General features: G+C 38.2%; 1 protein-coding gene across 3 annotated transcripts in view; it reads right to left on the minus strand.

Annotated features, from left to right (window-relative positions):
* The window catches only part of ASB15 (ankyrin repeat and SOCS box containing 15), a 141,406-nt gene that overhangs the window by 89,826 nt on the left and 25,562 nt on the right, over positions 1-26,018 (minus strand). For all 3 annotated transcript variants that reach the window (XM_053716661.1, XM_053716660.1, XM_053716662.1), the window contains exons 3-5: positions 19,567-19,690; positions 1,148-1,200; positions 923-1,054 (exon numbers count right to left, since the gene is read on the minus strand). In XM_053716661.1, coding sequence (XP_053572636.1) covers positions 923-1,054; positions 1,148-1,200; positions 19,567-19,667 — 286 coding nt within the window. In that variant the 5' untranslated portion in view covers positions 19,668-19,690. The remainder of the gene's footprint in view (positions 1-922; positions 1,055-1,147; positions 1,201-19,566; positions 19,691-26,018) is intronic.

The following is a 26,018-nucleotide window of genomic DNA, read 5'->3' on the forward strand; positions in this document are numbered from 1 at the left end:
TGGATAAATAATACGTAGGCACACAAGGCTCTTGGTAAGAATACCTTTTTGATGGATAGGTGGATAGGGTAGAGCATTATTCCTTTAATCTGATACGCTACTTCTATTTACTCAGCAAATGGATGTCTGTTCTGGGCAGAGGTAAATAATGTCTCATGCAATGGCAAATTTAGCAATATACTTAATGTAACACATGATGTCAGTTACCTGCAGCTGGTACCGTACATCTATATGTTGAATGAGAAGTGTAAAAGGGAGCAAATAAAGAATGATACCACCCAGACAACAAGGATTACCTATGGTCCAACCACTGAAAAGCTAATCCCAGTTCCTTCACAAATAGAAGATTTAATTCAAGGCAATGCCACAAAGTCTGTTAATCTGACCTTAAATAAGACTGATCTTCTAACCACATTTCCTAGAGTGAAAAATCTAGCAGTAATACCCATGCACATGTTATGTATCACACGCAAGTATACTTCTATCTTATTAGCAGAAGAACTTTTAATTAGGCCATGAACCTGGCCAACTAATTATAAATAAAATCTTGTAACTAATACAGCAGCAATTCAATTTTTAAATCTTGACACCAATACAATTTCATAGGGATTAAGCAAATCATATGCTTATTTTTCTTTGCTCTGTTGTGTTAGATGCCTGCTCCCTTCCTCTTTTGAGAACATTTTCAATACAGTTGAATGAAATGAAATATCCCCAGCATCACCAACTAGCCTGAAGTAGGAGAGGCAACACTGTTCAACATTTGCAAGTTGCTTTTCCTGTTCTAAGGAAAAAATAAGGCCATTAATCTTTGTTTTACAGTGTATGGAAGAAAAAACAACAGTTTCAATTCATAATCTTGAATAAAATCTCTGTAGTGTCAAGCATAAAAGGTTTGAATTATTATTGTGAATATACTTACCATCAAGAATTATTTCTGTAATTTGGCGGATTGGCTGAACTGAAGCTTCATGCAAAGGAAACCAGCCTTTTTCATCAGCTTCATCAAGGGCATATTTATATTGCATATATCTCTGTAGCTCAGTAATTTCTCCTGTAGACAACACAAATAACCATAACCAATTCCATTTTATTTTTATGACTAAAAACACTGAAAGCATAGAACGCTAAAGGTTAGACTCATTACCTTGTTGTATAGCATTTACAATTTTCCTGTTCACCTCACTGGTTGGCACAAACCTTTAAACAGCAAAATATAAAATAAAAGAAGTATTACAAAGCATTTACTTGGAAGTTTAACTGTATGACCTGTGTAAGAAATGTTACAGAAAACATTTAGCCAAACATCAGAGAGTTTATTACTCATTCCCCAGTTTTGCATAACTAGCATGGTTATATTAATATATTTTTTTACCTCTGTGATTACCTTGTAGCTAAGCCTCTGAAAACAGCCACCTTATTTCAGTTCTTTTGACAGACTTGTATTTTAGCCAATCAGTGCTGACTCCTAGGTAACTCCACGGGAGTGAAAACAATGTTATCTATATGGCACGAATGAATTAGTATTGTCTAACTGTGAAAAACTGTCAAAATGCACTGAGATATGATGCAGCCTTCAAGGGCTTGAAAATTAGCAAAGTAAATTGCAAAGTTGTTTAAATTTGCATGCCCTATCTGAATCATGAAAGTTTAATTTTGACTAGAATGATATAACATGCTTTTATTTACAAATTATACAAAGGAGTCCGGACACTGTCTCACCCTCTAAGCCTTTTATTTACAAACATTAAGAGTAAAAGAGGCAACCAGACGTGGACTCCTTGCACACATGCCCTAGATGCAAATGCACCTCACTGACGAGGCCTGACATACGTCTGGGGCTTGTTGTTTTCTCTTGTTCAGAGCAGATTTGCCTGGTATTTTGGGGCTGGACTGTCATTTGGCAGGATCAGACTCATATGCTACATGAAATGTGTCCTTTGTGAGAGGCATAGGGGCCTATCTATCAAGCTCCGAAAGGAGCTTGACGGCCCGTGTTTCTGGCGAGTCTTCAGACTCGCCAGAAACAGAAGTTATGAAGCAGCGGTCACAAAGACTGCTGCTCCATAACCTGTCCGCCTGCTCTGAGCAGGCGGACAGACATTGCCGGAAATCAACCCGATCGAGTACATGATCACAATCTAAACATGATCACATAGCTAATGGTTTTTAATAGAATAACATCTTTAAAGTCTATGGAGATTTTGGTAAATAAATCCCTTTTCTAAAGAATTTTGATCAACCCTATATACCTGCAGAGTAAGTACAGCTAAAATGGAATGCTCTAACAATTTACAACATGCGCATATTCCACTACAATGTCCCTTTTATAAATAAAACAACTAATTAAAAGCATATCTATGATTGTGTCGTAATATATAGCAATATAGAGCAGTTCAATATTTAAACCTGGATGTTCCTCTCCTAATTTTAACTTCACAGAATAATTCCAATAATTTGGCATCACAATGTGTGCTTCTAAATTTGAGGCTATTGTTAACAAATAACCATCTACTGGCCTTCCCAGAATGTTAGTCACCTCTCTTTATTAGAATTTGACATTGAATTCCTACCAGGGTTTTATCATTCTGGTGAGCTCTAGAAGATTAAAGGCTCCACTGTGTTTTTGAAACATTGGTGAGACTGGACTTATATCAGTAGCTCCATTAATCTACTTCAGACTGATGGAAAAAAACACTATCTGCAAACATGATGTACAGTATAAATAAGAAATCCTAAGTGTGACACTTTTACCATTTAAATGTCACCATAGTAATTAATCTATCCTTTGGTAGACAAAGTTGTAAGATAGTTCTAGTGCAGAAATGAATGCTTTCCAACATCTTATGCAAACGGAGCTAGCTACTTTATCATTGTTAATTACTTTGATTTGCATTTGAAAATGGTCAACACATTATCCAAAATGTCAAGCAGATGCAAATACATTTTAAACAGTTAAAAAAAAAGAATAATTTGAACCAAAGGTATTTGTATTTGGACGTTACATGAGTTAATGCTATAGATTACTGGCTAGACATAGAATTATATTTTTATAAACCAAATCAGACGTGTTGTTTAATATAGGTCTATGTGGATATTTATTTAATTTTGAGTTAAAATCATTTTGGCATATATAACAGAGAAAATGCCAAACATTTTAAAAATTCACTATCATCTCAATCCTTTAAAAAAGTTTATCAAATGATTTATCTATAGAAATCTCCATGTTTTAATGGTGGCTTTTGTAGAAAAATCATTAGCTAAAATCTTTGTAAAGGATTGTGATCAACAACAAAATGTATCTAGTACTATATCACAACCAAAATGACAGAGTGTGGCCTTTACAATCTTGTACTCTTATTGTTTTGGTTCACATTGTCACTAGACAAGCCAACTCCTGAAAACCCATTGGATGCCAGTGTTGCAATGTCTTGCCAACACATAACCTTGGTCCAACCCCTTACTGTAACCACAATGGTGCAACTAACCTGTCTCAAAATGGGTGTTCTCCAACACTGCAGAATGTCATCAATGGTGAGATGTTGTTACACTCAAGCTCTCGATCCTGAAAACTGTTGTAGCAATACTGTTGACTTCAGAATTAAGATTGCAACAATAGTGCTTGAAATTGAAAAAAAAAAATCCTACTATTCTAACAAACCAAACTTTTTTTTATGGTGGAGACACATTAAATCATATAAAGCTTAATATGCTTTTGTCTTAAAGAAAAAAATAAACGGCTAGATTATGAGTTTTGCATTATGAGGGGTGCGGTGCTAACTTGCACTTCATTCTCACCGCTCACTTTTCCTACAGCGCTGGTATTACTGGTTTTTACAAACCCGGCGTTAAAAGGCAAGAAGTGAGCGTAGAGCAAAATTGTGCTCCATACCGCACTCCAATGCCAGCGCTGCTTAAGTCAGCGGTGAGCTGGTTATACGTGCTCGTGCACGATTTCCCCATAGACATCAATGGGGAGAGCTGGCTGAGAAAAAGTTTAACACCTGCAAAAAAGCAGCGTAAAGCTCAGTAACGCAGCCACATTGAATCCTATGGGGAAACACATTTTATGTTTACACCTAACACACTAACATGAACCCCGAGTCTAAACACCCCTAATCTTACACGTATTAACCCCTAATCTGCAGCCCCCGACATCGCCGACACCTACATTATACTTTTTAACCCCTAATCTGCTGCCCCCAACATCGCCGACACCTACATTATATTTATTAACCCCTAATCTGCTGCCCACAACATCGCCGACACCTACATAATGTTATTAACCCCTAATCTGCCACCCCCAATGTCGCCGCCACTATAATAAACATATTAACCCCTAAACCGCCATACTCCTGCATCGCAAACACTAGTTAAATATTATTAACCCCTAATCTGCTGCCCCTAACATCGCCGCCACCTACCTACATTTATTAAACCCTAATCTGCCGCCCCCCACATCGCCGCCACTATATTATATTTATTAACCCCTAAACCTAAGTCTAACCCTAACACCCCCTAACTTAAATATAATTAAAATAATATAAATAAAACCTACTATCATTACCTAATTGGTTCCTATTTAAAACTAAATACTTACCTGTAAAATAAACCTTAAGCTAGCTACAATATAACTAAAAGTTACATTGTAGCTAGCTTAGGGTTTAGTTTTATTTTAAAGGCAAGTTTGTATTTATTTTAACTAGGTAGACTAGTTAGTAAATAGTTATTAACTATTTACTAACTACCTAGCTAAAATAAATACAAATTTACCTGTAACATAAAACCTAACCTAAGTTACACTAACACCTAACACTACACTACAATTAAATAAATTACCTACATTAAATACAATTAACTAAATTAAATACAATTAGCTAAATTACAAAAAAACAAACACTAAATTACAGAAATTAAAAAACAAATTACAAGATCTTTAAACTAATTACACCTAATCTAATAGCCATATCAAAATAAAAAAGCCCCCACAAAATAAAAAAAAACCCTAGCCTAAACTAAACTACCAATAGCCCTTAAAAGGGCCTTTTGCAGGGCATTGCCCCAAAGAAATCAGCTCTTTTACCTGAAAAAAAATACAAACAACCCCCCAACAGTAAAACCCACCACCCACACAACCAACCCCCCATATAAAACCCTAACTAAAAAAACCTAAGCTCCCTATTGCCCTGAAAAGGGCATTTGGATGGGCATTGCCCTTAAAAGGGCATTTAGCTCTATTGCTGCCCAAAGCCCTAACCTAAAAATAAAACCCACTCAATAAACTTGTAAAAAAAAACTAACACTAACCCCTGAAGATCCACATACAGTTTTGAAGATCCGACATCCATCCTCAACGAAGCCGGGAAGTGGTCCTCAAGATGGGCAGAAGTCCAACGACAACTACCCAACAAATGAATGTACCTTTAAGTGATGTCATCCAAGATGGCGTCCCTTAGATTCCAATTGCCTGATAGAATTCTATCAGCCAATCGGAATTAAGGTTGAAAAAATCCTATTGGCTGATGCAATCAGCCAATAGGATTGAACTTCAATCCTATTGGCTGATCCAATCAGCCAACAGGATTGAACTTGCATTCTATTGGCTGTTCCAATCAGCTAATAGAATGCAAGCTCAATCCTGTTGGCTGATTGGATCAGCCAATAGGATTGAAGTTCAATCCTATTGGCTGATTGCATCAGCCAATAGGATTTTTTGAACCTTAATTCCGATTGGCTGATAGAATTCTATCAGCCAATCGGAATCTAAGGGACGCCATCTTGGATGATGTCATTTAAAGGAACCTTCATTCCAGAAGAAGCCGTCGATTGAAGAGGATGCTTCACACCGGATGTCTTGAAGATGGAGCCGCTCCGCGTCGGAAGGATGAAGATAGAAGATGTCGTCTGGGTGAAGACTACTGCCCATCTGGAGTACCACTTCTGCTGGCTTCGTTGAGGACATCTTGCTGCTTGGATGAAGACTTCTCCCAGCTTCGTTGAGGATGGATGTCGACTCTTCAAAACTGTAAGTGGATCTTCGGGGGTTAGTGTTAGGATTTTTTAAGGGTGTATTCGGTGGGTTTTATTTTTAGATTAGGGGTTTGGGCTGCAATAGAGCTACATGCCTTTTAAGGGCAATGCCCATCCAAATGCTCTTTTCAGGGCAATGGGGAGCTTAGGTTTTTTTAGTTAGGGTTTTATTTGGGGGGTTGGTTGTGTGGGTGGTGGATTTTACTGTTGGGGGGGTTGTTTGTAATTTTTTTTACAGGTAAAAGAGCTGATTTCTTTGGGGCAATGCCCCGCAAAAGGCCCTTTTAAGGGCTATTGGTAGTTTAGATTAAGCTAGTGGTTTTTATTATTTTACGTGGGCTTTTTTTTAATTTGATAGGGCTATTAGATTAGGTGTAATTAGTTTAAATATCTTGTAATTTGTTTTTAATTTTGGGAATTTATTTAATTGTAGGGTTAGGTTAGGTGTTAGTGTAAGACAGGTTAGGTTTTATTTTACAGGTCAATTTGTATTTATTTTAGCTAGGTAGTTATTAAATAGTTAATAACTATTTAGTAACTATTCTACCTAGTTAAAATAAATACAAACTTGCCTGTAAAATAAAAATAAACCCTTACGCCTAGATTTAGAGTTCTGCGGTAGCCGTCAAAAGCAGCGTTAAGGGCTCCTAATGCTGCTTTTGGCCGCCCGCTGGTATCTAGAGTCGTGTAGGTAAAGTTCTAACGCTCACTTTCAAGCTTTTCCATACCGCAGATCCCCTTACGCCAATTGCGTATCCTATCTTTTCAATGGGATCTTCCTAACGCTGGTATTTAGAGTCTTGGCTGAAGTGAGCGGTAGACCCTCTACGGACAAGACTCCAGCCGCAAAAAAAAGTCAGTAGTTAAGAGCTTTCTGGGCTAACGCCGGTTTATAAAGCTCTTAACTACTGTGCTATAAAGTACACTAACACCCATAAACTACCTATGTACCCCTAAACCGAGGCCCCCCCACATCGCCTCCACTATAATAAAACATTTTAACCCCTAATCTGCCGACCGGACCTTGCCGCTACTCTAATAAATGTATTAACCCCTAAACCACCGCACTCCCGCCTCACAAACACTATAATAAATTGTATTAACCCCTAATCTGCCCTCCCTAACATCGCCGCCACCTAACTTCAAGTATTAACCCCTAATCTGCCGACCGGACATCGCCGCTACTCTAATAAATGTATTAACCCCTAAAGCTAAGTCTAACCCTAACCCTAACACCCCCCTAAGTTAAATATAATTTTAATCTAACGAAATAAATTAAATCTTATTAACTAAAGTATTCCTATTTAAAACTAAATACTTACCTGTAAAATAAACCCTAATATAGCTACAATATAACGAATAATTATATTGTAGCTATTTTAGGATTTATATTTATTTTACAGGCAACTTTGTATTTATTTTAACTAGGTACAATAGCTATTAAATAGTTATTTACTATTTAATAGCTACCTAGTTAAAATAATTACAAAATTACCTGTAAAATAAATCCTAACCTAAGTTACAATTAAACCTAACACTACACTATCAATAAATTAATTAAATAAATTACCTACAATTACATACAATTAAATAACTTAACTAAATTACAAAAAAAAAAAAAACACTAAATTACAAGAATATTAGGCTAATTACACCTACTCTAAGCCCCCTAATAAAATAAAAAAGCACCCCAAAATAATAAAGGTCCCTACCCTATTCTAAATTAAAAAGTAACCAGCTCTTTTACCAGCCCTTAAAAGGGCTTTTTGCAGGGCATGCCCCAAAGTAATCAGCTCTTTTGCCTTTAAAAAAAATACAACCCCCCCAACATTAAAACCCACCACCCACATACCCCTACTGTAACCCAAACCCCCCTTAAATAAAACTAACACTACCCCCCTGAAGATCACCCTACCTTGAGCCGTGTTTACCCAGCCGGGCACCGATGGACCAAAAGAGGACATCCGGAGCGGCAGAAGTCTTCATCCTATCCGGGCAGAAGAGGACATCCGGACCGGCAGACATCTTCATCCAAGCGGCATCTTCTACTGTATGTTCATCCATCCGACGAGGAGCGGCTCCATCTTCAAGACTTCCGGTGCGGAACATCCTTCTTTCCCCACGACTAGACGACGAATGACGGTTCCTTTAAATTACGTCATCCAAGATGGTGTCCCTAGAATTCCGATTGGCTGATAGGATTCTATCAGCCAATCGGAATTAAGGTAGGAGAAATCTGATTGGCTGATTGAATCAGCCAATCAGATTTAAGTTCAATCCGATTGGCTGATCCAATCGGCATTTAAAGGAACCGTCATTCGTCGTCTAGTCGTCGGGGAAGAAGGATGTTCCACGCCGGAGGTCTTGAAGATGGAGCCACTCCTCGTCGGATGGATGAAGATAGAAGATGCCACTTGAAGTTAGGTGGCGGCGACATTGGGGAGGGCAGATTAGGGGTTAATACTATTTATTCTAGGGTTTGCGAGGCGGGAGTGCGGTGGTTTAGGGATTAATACATTTATTATAGTGGCGGCGAGGTCCGGTCGGCAGATTAGGGGTTAATAAGTGTAGTTAGGTAGCGGCGACGTTGGGGGGGCATATTAGGGGTTAATAAATATTATGTAGGTGTCGGCGATGTTAGGGGCAGCAGATTAGGCGTACATAGGGATAATGTAGGTTGCGGCAGATTAGGGGTTAATTGTGTAATGCAGGTGTCAGCGATAGCGTGGGCGGCAGATTAGGGGTTAATAAGTGTAAGGTTAGGGGTGTTTAGACTCGGGGTTCCTGTTAGGGTGTTAGGTGCAGACTTAGAAAGTGTTTCCCCATAGGAAACAATGGGGCTGCGTTAGGAGCTTAACGCTGCTTTTTTGCAGGTGTTAGGTTTTTTTTCAGCCCAAACTGCCCCATTGTTTCCTATGGGGGAATCGTGCACAAGCACGTTTTTCCAGCTAGCCGCTACCGTAAGCAACGCTGGTATTGAGAGTTGAAGTGGCGGTAAATATGCCTTTATGCTCCCTTTTTGGAGCCTAACGCAGCCCTTCAGAGAACTCTAAATACCAGCGTTGTTTAGAAGCAGCGCTAGAAAAAAAAGACGCATAATTAACGCACCCCTTCGGCCGCAAAACTCTAAATCTAGGCGTTAGTTAGCTACAATGTAACTATTAATTATATTGTAGCTAGCTTAAGGTTTATTTTACAGTTAAGTATTTAGTTTTAAATAGGAATTATTTAGTTAATGATAGTAGGTTTTATTTAGATTTATTTTAATTATATTTAAGTTAGGGGGTGTTAGGGTTAGGGTTAGACTTATATTTAGGGGTTAATAAATTTAATATAGTGGCGGCGACGTTGAGGGGGCCAGATTAGGGGTTAATAAATGTAGGTAGGTGGCGGCGATGTTAGGGATGGCAGATTAGGGGTTAATAATATTTAACTAATGTTTGCGAGACGGGAGTGTGGCGGTTTAGGGGTTAATATGTTTATTATAGTGGTGGCGATGTCCGGAGCGGCAGATTAGGGGTTAATAATTATATTTTAGTGTTTGCGATGCGGGAGGGCCTCGGTTTAGGGGTTAATAGGTAGTTTATGGGTGTTAGTGTACTTTTTAGTTATGAGTTTTATTCTACAGCGTTGTAGTGTAAAACTCATAACTACTGACTTTAAAATGTGGTACAAATCTTGACGGGATAGGGTGTACCGCTCACTTTTTGGCCTCCCAGGACAAGCTTGTAATACCGGCGCTATGGAAGTCCCGTTGAAAATAGAATATACGCAAATTGCGTAAGTTGATTTGCGGTAAGGCCAAAAAAGTGTGCGGTGCCCCTAAATCTGCAAGACTCGTAATAGCAGCGGTAGTAAATAAGCAGCGTTATAAGTATTTTTACTCATAATGCAAGACTCGTAATGTAGCCGAAAATGTTTTATCTGTGCTATTTGCTAGCAAGGGCAAGAATCTTACATCTAGCTGGCTGATTGGGAGATAAAGTCCACTCTTGGAAAATACAGAGGTGAGGGTGAAATATAAGATTTGTGAATGACAACATGTGATCTAATATTAGTTTGTGATTTTCCTGAGGTGAATACATAAATAATGATGAAATAATAATAATAGTAAAAAAAAGTAATTATAATAATAACAGTAGGTTGAAACCTGCACTGTAATTTGAATAAAAATACATCTTTCACCTACTGTAAAACATGTGAAGGACCCTTCAATCTTTTTGCTTCATTTTATAGGCAGTCATAACCTATGAATGTGCTTAATTAATATTGAGTTATATTAATAACATTAACATATATTGTATACATTCTTAAACATTTTAGCAGTTTATACAATTATTTTAGCAAGCAATAAATTGTAGCATATAGTATCCGACTGTTGGCACAATTAACTAATACAATGTTTATAAAAATTAACTGGATGCCTTGTGATCATGAATAATATAAAATCACATTTAATAAAAAAAACATATATATATATATATATATATATATATATATATATATATATATATATATATATACAGTATATCCATAATACTATGGATTTGCACTCAAGTGATGTCAATTTAACAAAGAGCTAACGTTTTCTTTGCTCCATTTGTAATCTAGATCTTATTTGCTAAGAATTTTCTGCAGCAGTAACACACCTAATTTCTGTAAATTCATTAAAGGGACATTATACACCCAAACAATATTGGCTAATTAAATAAAATGTTTGATATAGAGAAAGTTTGTAATTAACATGCATAAGCTATTTTGCTTCTAAAGCTGCTAAAAGTTGGAAGAAACTTGAATTTCTTTAACAGCATATGAATATGAACATAATACCTATTTTTTATTTTTATAGGGCTATTAGATTAGGTGTAATTGTTTTTATTTTTGATCATTTCGTTTATTATTTTTTGCAATCTTACGGCTAGATTACAAGTTTGGCGTTAGAAGCTATGCGGTGCTAACGAGCAGTTTATGCTCACTGCTCACTTACAGACAGCGCTGGTATTACAGGTTTTTACAAACCCGGCGTTAACCGCAAAAAAGTGATCGTAGAGCAAAATGTTGCTCCACATCTCACCTCAATACCAGCACTGTTTACATTAGCGGTGAGCTGGCTGAACGTGCTCGTGCACGATTTCCCCATAGGAATCAATGGGGGAGAGCCGGCTGAAAAAAAACCTAACACCTGCAAAAAAGCAGCGTTTAGCTCCTAACGCAGCCCCATTGATTCCTAAGGGGAAAATACATTTATGTTTACACCTAACACCCTAACATGAACCCCGAGTCTAAACACCCCTAATCTTACACTTATTAACCTCTAATCTGCTGCCCCCGACATCGTCAACACCTACATTATATTATTAACCCCTAATCTGCCGCTCTGGACACCGCCGCCACCTACATTATATTTATTAACCCCTAATCTGCCGCTCCAATGTCGCCGCAACCTACCTACACTTCTTAACCCCTAATCTGCTGCCCCCAATGTCGACGCCACTATATTAAAGTTATTAACCCCTAATCCTAAGTCTAACCCTAAAACCCCCTAACTAAAATATAATTTAAATAAATCTAAATAAAAATAACTATCATTAACTAAATTATTCCTATTTAAAACTAAATACTTACCTATAAAATAAACCCTAAGATAGCAACAATATAACTAATAGTTACATTGTAGCTAGCTTAGGGTTTATTTTTATTTTACAGGCAAGTTTGTATTTATTTTACTAGGTAGAATAGTTATTAAACAGCTATTAACTATTTAATAACTACCTAGCTAAAATAAAGACAAAAGTACCTGTAAAATAAAACCTGACCTAAGTTACAATTACACCTAACACTACTACTATAATTAAATTAATTCCCTAAATTAAATAAAATTATCTAAAGTACAAAAACCCCCACTAAATTACAGAAAATAATAAAAAAAATTACAAGATTTTTAAACTAATCACACCTAATCTAATCCACCTAACAAAATAAAAAAGACCCACCAAAATAAAAAAAGCCCAACCCTACACTAAATTACAAATAGCCCTTAAAAGGGCCTTTTGCGGGGTATTGCCCCAAAGTAATCAGCTCTTTTACCTGTAAAAAAAATTACAAATCCCCCCAAACATTAAAACCCACCACCCACACAACCAACCCTACTCTAAAACCCACCCAATCTCCCCTTAAAAAACCTAACACTAACCCCCTGAAGATCGACCTACCAGGAGAAGTCTTCATCCAACCGGGCAGAAGTGGTCCTTCAGACGGGCAGAAGTCTTCATCCATCCGGTGCGGAACGGCTCCATCTTCAAGACATCCAACGCGGAGCATCCTCTTCGTCAGACAGCTACGACTGAATGAAGGTACCTTTAAGTGACGTCATCCAAGATGGCGTCCCTTCAATTCCGATTGGCTGATAGAATTCTATCAGCCAATCGGAATTAAGGTTGAAAAAATCCTATTGGCTGATGGGATCAGCCAATAGGTTTGAAGTTCAATCCTATTGGATTGATTTCATTTAAAGGAACCTTCATTCAGTCATAGCCATCGGAAGAAGAGGATGCTCCTCGTCGGATGTCTTGAAGATGGACCCGCTCCGCGACGGATGGACGAAGATAGTAGATGCTGTCTGGATGAAGACTTCTGCCCGTCTGGAGGACCACTTCTGCCCGGCTTGGATGAAGACTTCTGCCCGTCTGGAGGACCACTTCTGCCCGGTTGGATGAAGACATCTCCCGGTAGGTCGATCTTCAGGGGGTTAGTGTTAGGTTTTTTTTAAGGGGGGATTGGATGGGTTTTAGAGTAGGGTTGGTTGTGTAGGTGGTGGGTTTTAATGTTGGGGGGATTTGTAATTTTTTTACAGGTAAAAGAGCTGATTACTTTGGGGGAATGCCCCGCAAAAGGCCCTTTTAAGGGCTATTTGTAATTTAGTGTAGGGTAGGGCTTTTTTTATTTGAGGGGGGGCTTTTTTATTTTGTTAGGGGGATTAGATTAGGTGTAATTAGTTTAAAAATCTTGTAATTTGTTTATTATTTTCTGTAATTTAGCGTTTGTTTTTTTGTACTTTAGCTAATTTTATTTAATTTAGGGAATTAATTTAATTATAGTGGTAGTGTTAGGTGTAATTGTAACTTAGGTTAGGTTTTATTTTACAGGTACTTTTGTCTTTATTTTAGCTAGGTAGTTATTAAATAGTTAATATCTATTTAGTAACTATTCTACCTAGTTAAAATAAATACAAACTTGCCTGTAAAATAAAAATAAACCCTAAGCTAGCTACAATGTAACTATTAGTTATATTGTTGCTATCTTAGGGTTTATTTTATAGGTAAGTATTTAGTTTTAAATAGGAATAATTTAGTTAATGATAGTTATTCTATTTATATTTATTTAAATTATATTTAATTTATGGGGGGTTAGGGTTAGACTTAGATTTAGGGGTTAATAATTTTAATATAGTGGGGGAGACGTTGGGGGCGGCAGATTAGGGGTTAATAAATGTAGGTAGGTGTCGGCGATGTTAGGGTCGGCAGATTAGAGGTTAATAAAATGTAACTAGTGTTTGCGAGGCGGGAGTGCGGCGGTTTAGGGGTTAATATATTTATTATAGTGGCGGCAATGTCTGGTTCGGCAGATTAGGGGTTAAAAAAAATTTAAAAGTGTTTGCGATGTGGGGGGGCCTCAGTTTAGGGGTTAATAGGTAGTTTATGGGTGTTAGTGTACTTTTTAGCACTTTAGTTAAGAGTTTTATGCTATGGCGTTGTAGTGTAAAACTCTTAAATACTGACTTTAAAATGCGGTACCAGGCTTGACAGGAGAGGGTGTACCACTCACTTTTTGGCAGACTGGTAATACCGGCGCTATGCAAGTCCCATTGAAAAAAGAGGATACGCAATTGACGTAAGTGGATTTGCGGTATTTCCTAGTCTGGCCAAAAAAGTGAGCGGTACACCTGTACCTTCAAGACTCGTAATACCAGCAGGCGTTAAAAAGCAGCGTTGGGACCAGCCAAACTCGTAATCTAGCCGTTAGTGCTTTTTATTTTTTGTAATTTTAGTTTTTATTATTTTTTGTAATCTTAGATTTTTTAATTTTTTTTTGTAGGATTATTTTTTTAAAAATTTGTAATTTAGGTTTTCAATTTTTTTTAGGTTTTATAATTTAGGTTTTTTAAATAATATTTTTTATTTTATTTTATTAGAATAGTAATTTTAGGTTAATTTATAGTTTAATGTTAGGTTTATTTTTATTTCACAGGTAAGTTTTTATTTATTTAAATATAGTTATATTGTAATTTTTATATAAAGTTAGGGGGTGTTAGGTTTAGGGGTTAATAGTTTAATTTAGTGTTTTGCGATGTGGGGGGCTGGCGGTTTAGGGGTTAATAAGCTTAGTTTAGTAGTTATGATGTGGGGGGCTGGTGGTTTAGAGGTTAATAGGTTTATTTAGTGTCGGCGATGTGGGTGGGCAGCAGATTAGGGGTTAATAACTTTATTTAATAGTTGTGATGTGGGTGGGCAGATTAGGGGTTAATAAATTTAATATAGTGTTTGCAATGCAGGAGGGTGGCGGTTTAGGGGTTAATAGGTAGTTTATGGGTATTATTGTACTTAGTAACATTTTAGTTATGAGTTTTGCGAAAAAAATTTGTTACACAAAATCCATAACTACTGCTCTCAGATGGCGGTATGGATCGTGTCGATATAGGCTGTAATGCAAGCTTTTTAGGCGGACCACACAACCTGTAATACAAGCGATATGAAAATCCCACACTTAAACGTAATTACAATTAATTAATTTTGAGTGCGGAATGGAAAATAAATATCTTTACCATATTAAAGGATTAACATAATTTTTTTTTTATTAACAGGTATTTGTAGAGCGCCAACAGATTCCGCAGCGCTATAAACATAGTTGGTATACAGGATAACATTTATAAAGATCAAATGGGTAGAGGGCCCTGCAGAGAGTTGCACTTTTGTAGTCGGCTCTTATGAAGGCGATCTACAAACAGCTGAGCTCATAGGCTTACATTCTAAGGGGTTCAAGGGGAAAGAGATGGAGTTAGGAAAGGTTAGTGTTGGTTGTATGCATCCCTGAATAGTGATTGAAGCTGTTAAAACTAGGGGAGAGTCTTGTGGAGCGAGGTAGGGAGTTCCACAGGATGGGGGCCAGTCTGGAGAAGTCCTGTAAATGGGAATGTGAGGAAGTAACAAGAGAGGAGGAGAGTAAGAGATCAGTGTAGTTGAGGGCTTTATATGTCAGCGTGAGGATCTTGTGTTTAGTCCTGGAGGCAAGAGGAAGCCAGTGAAGGGATTGGCAGAGAGGTGCAGCAGATGAAGAGTGACGTGTAAGGAAGATGAGCCTGGCAGAGGCATTTATTGTGGATTGTAAAGGTGCTAGGTGGCAGCTTGGTAGACCAGAGAGGACAGAATTGCAGTAGTAGAGACGGGAGAGGATATGAGAGTGGATTAAAATCTTAGTTGTGTCTTGGGTAAAGAAATGTCTAATTTTAGAGATGTTTTTAAGGTGGAAGATGCAGGCTTTAGCCAAGGACTGAATTTGAGGAGTGAAGGAAAGGTCTGTGTCAAGTGTGACCCCAAGACATCGGACATGCGGGGTAGGGGTAATGATGGAATTATCAACAATTATAAAAAATTGGGGGGGGTGGAGATTTTGGAAGAAGGGGGAAAAATAAGGAGTTCAGTTTTGGAGAGATTTAGCTTAAGGTAGTGAGAGGACATCCAAGATGAGATATGAGAAAGACAGTTAGTGACACGGGTTAGGAAGGAGGTAGGTCTGGTGCAGAGAGGTAGATTTGGGTGTCATCGGCATACAAATGATATTGAAACCCATGGGACTTTATTAAGGAACATAATGATGACATATAGATTTAAAAGAGAAGGCGACCGAGGACAGAGCCTTAAGGTACCCCAACAGAAAGTGGTAACGGGGCAGAGGATGCTCCGGAGAAGGCTACACTAAAGGTACGGTTAGATAGATAGATAGGAAGAAAACCACAAGAGAGCTGTGTTGCAGATGCTGAAGGAATGGAGGGTTTGGAGCAAAAGAGGCTGGTCAACAGTGTCAAAGGCTGCAGACAGATCAGGGAGGATAAGCAGAGAGAAGTGACCTTTGGATTTTGCTGTAAGTAGGTCATTGGTAACCTTGACACTTGCTGTCTCTGTGGAGTGATGGGGATGAAATCCAGATTGCAGTGGGTCAAGAAGAGAGTATAGTGTAAGGAAATGGGATAGACGTGCATTTACTAGCTTTTCAAGGAGCTTTGAGGCAAGAGGGTGTAGGGAAATAGGATGGTAGTTGGATGGGGAGGTTGGATCGAGGGAAGGTTTTTTCGAGGATAGGCGTGACCAGTGCATGTTTTAGAGATGAGGGAAATATACCAGTGCTGAGGGAGAGGTTGAAAATGTGTGTGAGTATAGGGGAGAGGGTAGAAGAGAGGGAGGGGGTAGTTGTGAGGGTCGAAGGGACAGGTAGTGAGGTGGGAGGACAGTATAAGGGCAGAAACTTCTTCCTCGGTAACAGGTGCAATAGAGCTAAATTTAAGGGTATGTCAGGGTGCCAGGAATCAGACTGAGACGAGAAGTGCAAAAATAATCACACCTTTATTAATAGCAAAAAATAATAAAAAAGTCCACAAGTCAAATAACAAGCCAGGAGTCAAAACCAGAGCTCGTAGTCAAACGAGCCGAGTCAGGAGCCAAACAAGCCAGGGATCAGGAACCAGGAAGGACATCAGGCAGCCAGGTAATACACAGGAACTCTCACAAACAGGTCTGAGACAACGCAAAGGCATAGCATACTGAACAGAGGCCCTTTAAATAATAAGTGATGACATCACAATTCTGAGACTGCATCCTGTCTCACACGGATGATGCACACCAGTCTGGCCATAAAAGGTGCAGGATGGCCATAAAAAGTGCAGTCTGGCCATAAAAAGTGCAGGAAATGAGCAGCATCCCCCACAATGCACCATAGTCAGCAAGATAGGTGAGTAAAATGGCTGCCAGCAGCACATGGCAAACAAAACAGGGAAAAAAACCCTGAGAGGGTATTTGGGTTTTAAATAATTGTGAGCTTTTGAGGGGGTGGGAGATTGGTAGTAAGTTGAGAGGTGATTTCATTTCTGATGGAGTCAATTTTGTTATTGAAGTGGCTGGCAAAATCTTGAGCTGAGAGAGAAGTTGTATTAGGAGGTGGGGGTGGGCGGAGAAGAGTATTGAACGTGGAAAACAGACGTTTTGGGTTAGAGGAAAGAGTATAGATGAGATTAGAGAAGAATTGTTGCTTATAAAGATTAAGGACAGAATAGTAGGAGTTCAGGATGAACTTGTAGTGAAGAAAGTTAGCTGAACTCTGAGATTTTCTCCAGTGTCGTTCAGCAGCACGGGAACATCTGTGTAGGTACCGTGTCAGAGGAGTATGCCAAGGCTGAGGACGAGAGTGTGGTTTCTGAGCTATGGTAGGAGGGGCCAAGGTGTCAATGACCGATGTAAGGGTGGAGTTATAGTGGCAGATTGGTCAGGGCAGGAAAAGAAGGTGATGGAAGAGTGGAGAGGTTTGAGAGAGCTAGCAAGCTGTTGCTGATCTAATGACTTAGTGCTTCTGTTAAGTTTGGTGTAAGGGGTCGAAGAAGGGGGGGTTGTAGGGAAGGAAGTGATGTTGCAAGATAGGAGATGATGGTCAGAAAGAGGAAAATGGGAGTTTGTGAAATTTGAGAGAGTGCATCTATAGCTGAAAATCAGATCAAGGGAGTGACCATCTTTGTGAGTGGGAGAGTCAGTTCAGTGTGACAGGCCGAAAGAGGAAGTGAGTTGCAGAAGTTGTTTTGCAGAGGAGGTGTTCTAATTTAAGTTGTATACCGCGTAGAAATGTGACTACCGCGTCACTTCTGGTGACTTTAATCAGCTGCTGGAGGTTTGTGGCGCTCACTGCTCATGCGCTAGAGGCCCAACCTCCTACAAACAGCTGTTTAAGGCAGAATAGGTGACAACTTATTTTAGAACACCGGCGCCCAGTGGTTTCTGTCAGGTTTGTTTAGTGTTTACATTTGTTGTTTGACAAATGTTTTGATATTGGCGACACCGACAGGAAGTCTTTAACCTGTTATAACCGTTATGAAGAAGGTTATACAATGTACCAGCAACAAGTATGTGATGGACCGTGGATGTGAATGGTTAGAAATTGAATTGTTGCTGTAGTTTGTAGTGTGCAAGTTCCCTCATAAACAGTGAGGGGGAACTTGCACACTACAAACTACAGCAACAATTCAAGCTTGCAATATCAAACCAGTTGTCAAACAACAAATGTAAACGCTAAACAAACCTGACAGAAACCACTGGGCGCCGGTGTTCTAAAATAAGTTGTCACCTATTCTGCCTTAAACAGCTGTTTGTAGGAGGTTGGGCCTCTAGTGCATGAGCAGTGAGCACCACAAACCTCCAGCAGCTGTTTATACGTCACCGGAAGTGACAAGGTCGTCACATTCCTATGGTAGACAACTTAATTTAAGACACCGGCAGTGGGATTGTCAAGAGGGATGTTGAAGTCACCAAGAATGAGGGCAGGGGTGTCTGAGGAAAGGAAATAAGGAAGCCAGGCAGCAAAGTGATCTAAAATTGAGTTGGGGAGCCAGGGGGGCAGTATATGACTGCAACACGTATAGAGAGGGGAGAAAATAAACAAATCATTGGGCAAACATACCCAGTATACCCATAATGCCTATATACAAGTGGCATTCAGATTGTTTTTAAAAAAACACTCCTCTATCCAATTGCAAAACACACTCACAGACTGCAGTAACCCATTTGGTTTTTAGTGATTGACAGCCATTATCTGTTAACAGTGCCGTTTTAGGGAAATAGAAATCAAATATAGTGGGAGTTATCAAAACCGGTTGTGTTTGACTCAGAATAATTGTGACCATCTTGATCAGGTAGATGTGAGCATCAGCTCTTACCAGCTCACCCTAGCTTAAAAAGAAGTTTGTTCCAAAGTATATTAAGTATACTAACAGGTCTATTTATTATGCTCCAAAATCACCTACAGAGCTCCATCGGCTGCAGATCCACATGAGCAGACAGCTACTTCTTAACCCCCTGCGCCACCTGTTATGTGGCAAATGTCAATCCTGGATTTTTCCAACTTGGGGAGATTGACAGCCCCTGCTCAAGCGTGATTGGCTGCTCATGAGCAGGAGGCAGGGTTGCACACTTCCAGAGGCAATACTGTGTGGACAAGGGCAAAGATGTGCGCCCATGTCAGCCCGGTCTTTAGTAACTTTTATATAACTGCTACTTTGCTACTGCACACTTTGACAGCCTCGACACTAAGACATTTTTTTTTCCTGACATTTTCGCTGTTGTCCAATCTAAATTTGTAGCATGCTTCAATGTAAAAACCCCCCCACAGATCTTTTGTGCATGGCGCTGGTAACGCATGCGCAAAAGATAAAAAAACATTTCAGTGAAACATGCTAAATGTAACAGCGTCATTTATTTTTGTCAATTTGTAATATTTTCTGACCTGTCTTGATAATGTGAGTATGGGGCAATAGTCTCCAAGGATTCTTGTATCCCAAACTGAATTTCATATCTATCAAGCTGGTCTTCCTCTGTCTCCTCCATTGCTTTCTGGAAATTTATATAATCTACAAAAAAAAATTGCATTAAACAGTGGAAAATTTGAAATCACTCACTGTAATAGCCATAGTTAATAATAAAGACATGATTATATCATGAAAAAATTGTTTGCCTTTATGGTTGTTGAGTGTGTCACTGTCTATCAACACAGCTCCAACAAGCCATATCTTAATATGATAGATAAAATATAAAAAACAATTTTCCTAAGGGTAACAGTGTCCAGTATTAAACCAGACAGTCTAGAATTTCAACAGACTGCATAGTAAAATCTATACAAAAAATGGACACTTAATTGAACATATATTAATGTCCCCTACTCCCTTGAGTGGCAGCTAACTTTTAAAGGGACAATAAACACTAAGAGCTAGATTACAAGGGGAGCGCTAAATTATTGTGTGCCCCCAAAAAGGCAAATGTGCCCGTTTGCGCGCAATTATTAACCAGTCATTACAAGTGGCTGCTTATTGCTACCACAAGCTTGCGGTAGCAACTAGCGCTCCAAAAATTAACCAGAGATTATATATATATATATATATATATATATATATATATATATATATACATACATACATATTTAAAAATGCTGCGCTACTTACCCCCTGCGCTGTGCGATGTTCGAGGCTCCCATAGGAGTCTATGGAAGCTCCACTTTTAATCTAGCCTTAAATAAATGCTAGATAAAATGATGCATTCAAAGAAAAGATTAGTCTGAGAATAACATGTAGATGTAGTTTATAAAGTTTCATTAGCTGTTTAAATATTGACAAAATAAGTGTAAAGTTGTAGTGTCTATAAAACAATGGGAGATGCCATGTTGTAACTTAAGTTACCTTCTCTGCTGTGGCCAATTAGGGACAGTTATAAATAGGTCACTAGAGTGTGCAGCCAATGGCTGTGTGAAATATTAACAGTGTTCTGCACTTCCATTTTGAACAGGAACTGAAACGCTCACAGTTTCAGAATGGAATTGCAGGCAAAGGGGGAAAAATAAGTAATAGACAGAAAAATGTTTATCATAAAGCGCCAAAAATAATAAAGCCCCTCAAGCTCTTTCTTAAAAGGGCGAGGTCTCCCAAACGGATCTCAAAAGGAAGAAGAGAAAATAATATGCCATAGAAAGAGCGCTACAATATCCCTGCTAAGGTGTATGTTGCTTAAGGTGGTGTCCACGATATGTATAGTTGTTTAGAGTATTTTTATCGAAATATATTGGTAAAAATCTTGGTATGTATCTCGTACAATATATTAGTTTAAGAATTAAGAATTATTGCTCAGTATAAAATTATTATTTAATGGACAATATTCTAAAATACAGTAAATGAATATACAATATTCTAAAACACAGTAAATTAATATACAATATTAAAAGTTACAATATATAAAATATAGAAAGTGCATTAAATATAATGTCTAATGTCCTAAAAAATAGTTGGTTAATGAGCAGTACAATAATACAAAATGGTAGGAAAATTAATAAAATATATGTCAATTAATTATCTAGATTAAAAGATAAGAAAAAGAAAAACACAATCCATGCAGTTCCAAAAACAGTTCCAAAAACAATGTTTATAAGTATGTAGTTCTGGCAGAGTGGCCAGTAAGAGATATGAACAGTGTCCAGAAAAAAATCCAAAGATGGTGAAACGTAAAAAATCCGTCAAATTGTAGTAATAGTGGTGATATTGGTGATACCGTGTGTAGTAAGTGAAATCGAAGTGTCCAAAGTTATCTCATAAGAGATCTAAAAAAATATGTGTCTAAATATGTGTATACAAAACAATACTAAAAACAGAAAACAAAAAATAAAAAATTAAAAATTACGTGTGCTTTGTGAAAAATATGTAGCCAAAAAAGCAAAAATGTAAAAATAAGTGAAAAAAGGTGTACACCTAAAAGGATATGTATACTCTGCAGAGCGACGGTTACAATCCACACACGGAGCTGTACAGCATGTGTAACAGTCATCAGCCGACAAAGCCTTCAGGATTCTAGACGAACGGACAGTCTAAAGTACGGTAGTGTTTCTATTAATGATTATACCTCATTTTGTATTGACTTTGTTTGCGGGTACATGTCCTTCACTATACGCTCTGTCCTCCTAATAACCACTTGAACTGCCTCTGATTTACTCACTCATATGCATGCTCATAGCACAGTTATCTCAGTCACAAACTGCTAGATTTACTGGAAGAGTACTCTTCTGTGTGATACTTTTACTGAACCTACCAGTGTTTGCTGCAGCTATTGGATTAGACTCTATCAATTATATATATACATAAGCTCACTCAAGGATGCACTGTATTCTACGGTCTCAAGACTAAGCCCTATTAAAACAAGGTTCTACAACTAATTTCTAATCTGACAAATCTAGATCCATTCCTAACCAATTCATGCCATGTGTTAATAGCAATCAGTATGGGTTCCTTTGTAGTATTTGTTTGACTAATTGACCTATCTATGGTCACCCTCAGTTCTATGAGCAAACCATGGTTTGTCATACACGACAATACCCGCAGTGGGGTGTGAGACTGAGTGGTACATATTTATATATATATATATATATATAAAATGTAGCAAAGAAGCACTCACTGAACGGTTCCAACTGTGACCAAAAGTTTTAATTCAAATTCGTGACGTTTCGGGACAGCAACAGTCCCTTCCTCTGACAAATTAACAATGTGAAAATGCAGGCCTTAAATAGGCACCAAACTACCCTCCCCACAAGTTTGACCAATCATAGTCAAAGTAACATAACGTATCTTACCCAGTGACCAATAGTTATCAACAATACAAAACTAGTGTATATAGTGCTTAAAGTGAATAGTGAAAAGTAATTAAAACATGAAACTCCGTGTTGCCAATAAAATGGGGGGGGGCAATCTCAGTCCAACCACACATATAAATCAGCTAAATAACCTTAAAACTATAAACAAAACAATAAAACGACAGTGAAAAGAAGGATCGTAATTCAACCAATCATTATCGCCCTGGCCATGGGGATCGTAATCCCACCAACCAGCAGTGTTCTAACTTATAGGAATCGTGGTAGCACCAATCAGCGACATTATGGCACTCCGTGTCAGATACGTCATAGCTACATGCGTTCAAGCTACGCCCACCTGTCACAAGCGATGCAAATTACCTACAGCAGCAAGGGGATATCCCATCTAGTTAACCCTCAAGCAAAGCACTCACTCGATCGCTGCTTATCAATCATAAGTAACTGAAGTACAAAGACCGCCCTTAACTTAACAGTATAAAAACTAAATGTGTAGTTAATTTCGATCTAAGTCAGTGTTCGCACTACCATCTCAGACATCTAAGGTCGTTCAAATGTAGACCTGACAGTGTCTTACAAAATCACATCTGTAACGCTATGCGCGCAGGTGAAAACCAATCACATCTGTCACGCTATGCGCGCAGATGAAAACCAATATGTTGGCCCTGTTTGCATCGCACTCTGTGCATCGGCTAAAGTAGTGCTGTCAAAGTTAAAAGCAATGTCAAAAAACTAACCTATCAAAAGTGTGTCCCCACCCATATGGGCGTGCCAAAACATCGCTAAGTGTTAACTGTATCTATGTGTCACACTAAAGCTGAAACTGATGAGCGCACCTAGTGACTTCTTACCATTACCGCTCATCTAGTTGTGGCTAGCACTATCTACATTATCATTGATAGCACACATTGACAGATCGAGAGAGACATGTCTTTATCAGACCAGTGCTACATCAGTACTAATAGTGTACATGTTTTTTCTCACATAGAGGCACCAAAATGTGATTCTAATCCCTCTCTATGTATAGGCTACCTGAGCATAGGCTCATATCCAGTGCATCAATCACCACCCTAATAATAAAATGTATGTATGTATGCTCAGGTAGCCTATACATAGAGAGGGATTAGAATCACATTTTGGTGCCTCTATGTGAGAAAAAACACGTACACTATTAGTACTGATGTAGCACTGGTCTGATAAAGACATGTCTCTCTCGATCTGTCAATGTGTGCTATCAATGATAATGTAGATAGTGCTAGCCACAACTAGATGAGCGGTAATGGTAAGAAGTCACTAGGTGCGCTCATCAGTTTCAGCTTTAGTGTGACACATAGATACAGTTAACACTTAGCGATGTTTTGGCACGCCCATATGGGTGGGGACACACTTTTGATAGGTTAGTTTTTTGACATTGCTTTTAACTTTGACAGCACTACTTTAGCCGATGCACAGAGTGCGATGCAAACAGGGCCAACATATTGGTTTTCATCTGCGCGCATAGCGTGACAGATGTGATTGGTTTTCACCTGCGCGCATAGCGTTACAGATGTGATTTTGTAAGACACTGTCAGGTCTACATTTGAACGACCTTAGATGTCTGAGATGGTAGTGCGAACACTGACTTAGATCGAAATTAACTACACATTTAGTTTTTATACTGTTAAGTTAAGGGCGGTCTTTGTACTTCAGTTACTTATGATTGATAAGCAGCGATCGAGTGAGTGCTTTGCTTGAGGGTTAACTAGATGGGATATCCCCTTGCTGCTGTAGGTAATTTGCATCGCTTGTGACAGGTGGGCGTAGCTTGAACGCATGTAGCTATGACGTATCTGACACGGAGTGCCATAATGTCGCTGATTGGTGCTACCACGATTCCTATAAGTTAGAACACTGCTGGTTGGTGGGATTACGATCCCCATGGCCAGGGCGATAATGATTGGTTGAATTACGATCCTTCTTTTCACTGTCGTTTTATTGTTTTGTTTATAGTTTTAAGGTTATTTAGCTGATTTATATGTGTGGTTGGACTGAGATTGCCCCCCCATTTTATTGGCAACACAGAGTTTCATGTTTTAATTACTTTTCACTATTCACTTTAAGCACTATATACACTTGTTTTGTATTGTTGATAACTATTGGTCACTGGGTAAGATACGTTATGTTACTTTGACTATGATTGGTCAAACTTGTGGGGAGGGTAGTTTGGTGCCTATTTAAGGCCTGCATTTTCACATTGTTAATTTGTCAGAGGAAGGGACTGTTGCTGTCCCGAAACGTCACGAATTTGAATTAAAACTTTTGGTCACAGTTGGAACCGTTCAGTGAGTGCTTCTTTGCTACATTTTATCTTTTATTTCAGAGCACCCTGACAAGTTGCAAAAGTTGGTGAGAGTGCACTTACACCATCGCTTGAAATATATATATATATATATATATATATATATATATATATATATATATTATTAGGGTATCTATATTATATCCTTACAGAAGGGGATAAAAGTGTAAAAGGAAAAAGGAGATAAAAGTGCTAAAGAAAAGGAGATAAAAGTGCAAAAGGAAAGAAGGAGATACAAGTGCTGATGAATTGAGATTAAAGTGCTAAAGAAAAGGAGAGAAAAGTGAAAAAGGAAAGGAGATAAAAGTGCAAAAGGAAAGAGGAAGATAAAATTGCAAAAGAAAAGGAGATAAAAGTGCAAAAAGAAAAGGAGATAAAAGTGCAAGCGGTAAGAAAGATATAAAAGTGCAAAAGGAAAGGAGATAAAAGTGCAAAAGGAAAGAGGAAGATAAAATTGCAAAAGAAAAGGAGATAAAAGTGCAAAAAGAAAAGGAGATAAAAGTGCAAGCGGTAAGAAAGATATAAAAGTGCAAAAGGAAAGGAGATAAAAGTGCAAAAGGAAAGAAGGAGATAAAAGTGCTGAAGAATTGAGATAAAAGTGCTAAAGAAAAGGAGAGAAAAGTGCAAAAGGAAAGAAGGAGATACAAGTGCTGATGAATTGAGATTAAAGTGCTAAAGAAAAGGAGAGAAAAGTGAAAAAGGAAAGGAGATAAAAGTGCAAAAGGAAAGAGGGAGATAAAAGTGCAAAAATAAAAGGAGATAAAAGTGTAAAAGGAAAAGGATATAAAAGTGCTAAAGAAAAGGAGATAAAAGTGCAAAAGGAAAGGAGATAAAAGTTCTGAAGAATTGAGATAAAAGTGCTAAAGAAAAGGAGAGAAAAGTGAAAAAGGAAAGGAGATAAAAGTGCAAAAGGAAAGAGGGAGATAAAAGTGCAAAAATAAAAGGAGATAAAAGTGCAAAAGGAAAGGAGATAAAGGTGTAAGTGCACAATGCCTCTGTACATTTTGGCCCATGTACACTTTAACACTAATATATATATATATATATATATATATATATATAAACATGATACCCTAATGAAGGATACTCTAAGCAAAAAAGGGGAAACAGTCTAGCCAGACACCGTTCTCAGCGCATGTAGAGCAAAAGCACATCAGTAAACATTCGACCTGTAAAATCTAGACCAAAACGTCACATCTGATCCTTCTGATTCATACAC

Source organism: Bombina bombina, chromosome 6 (genome assembly GCF_027579735.1).
Source record: "Bombina bombina isolate aBomBom1 chromosome 6, aBomBom1.pri, whole genome shotgun sequence".
NCBI classification, from domain to species: domain Eukaryota; kingdom Metazoa; phylum Chordata; class Amphibia; order Anura; family Bombinatoridae; genus Bombina; species Bombina bombina.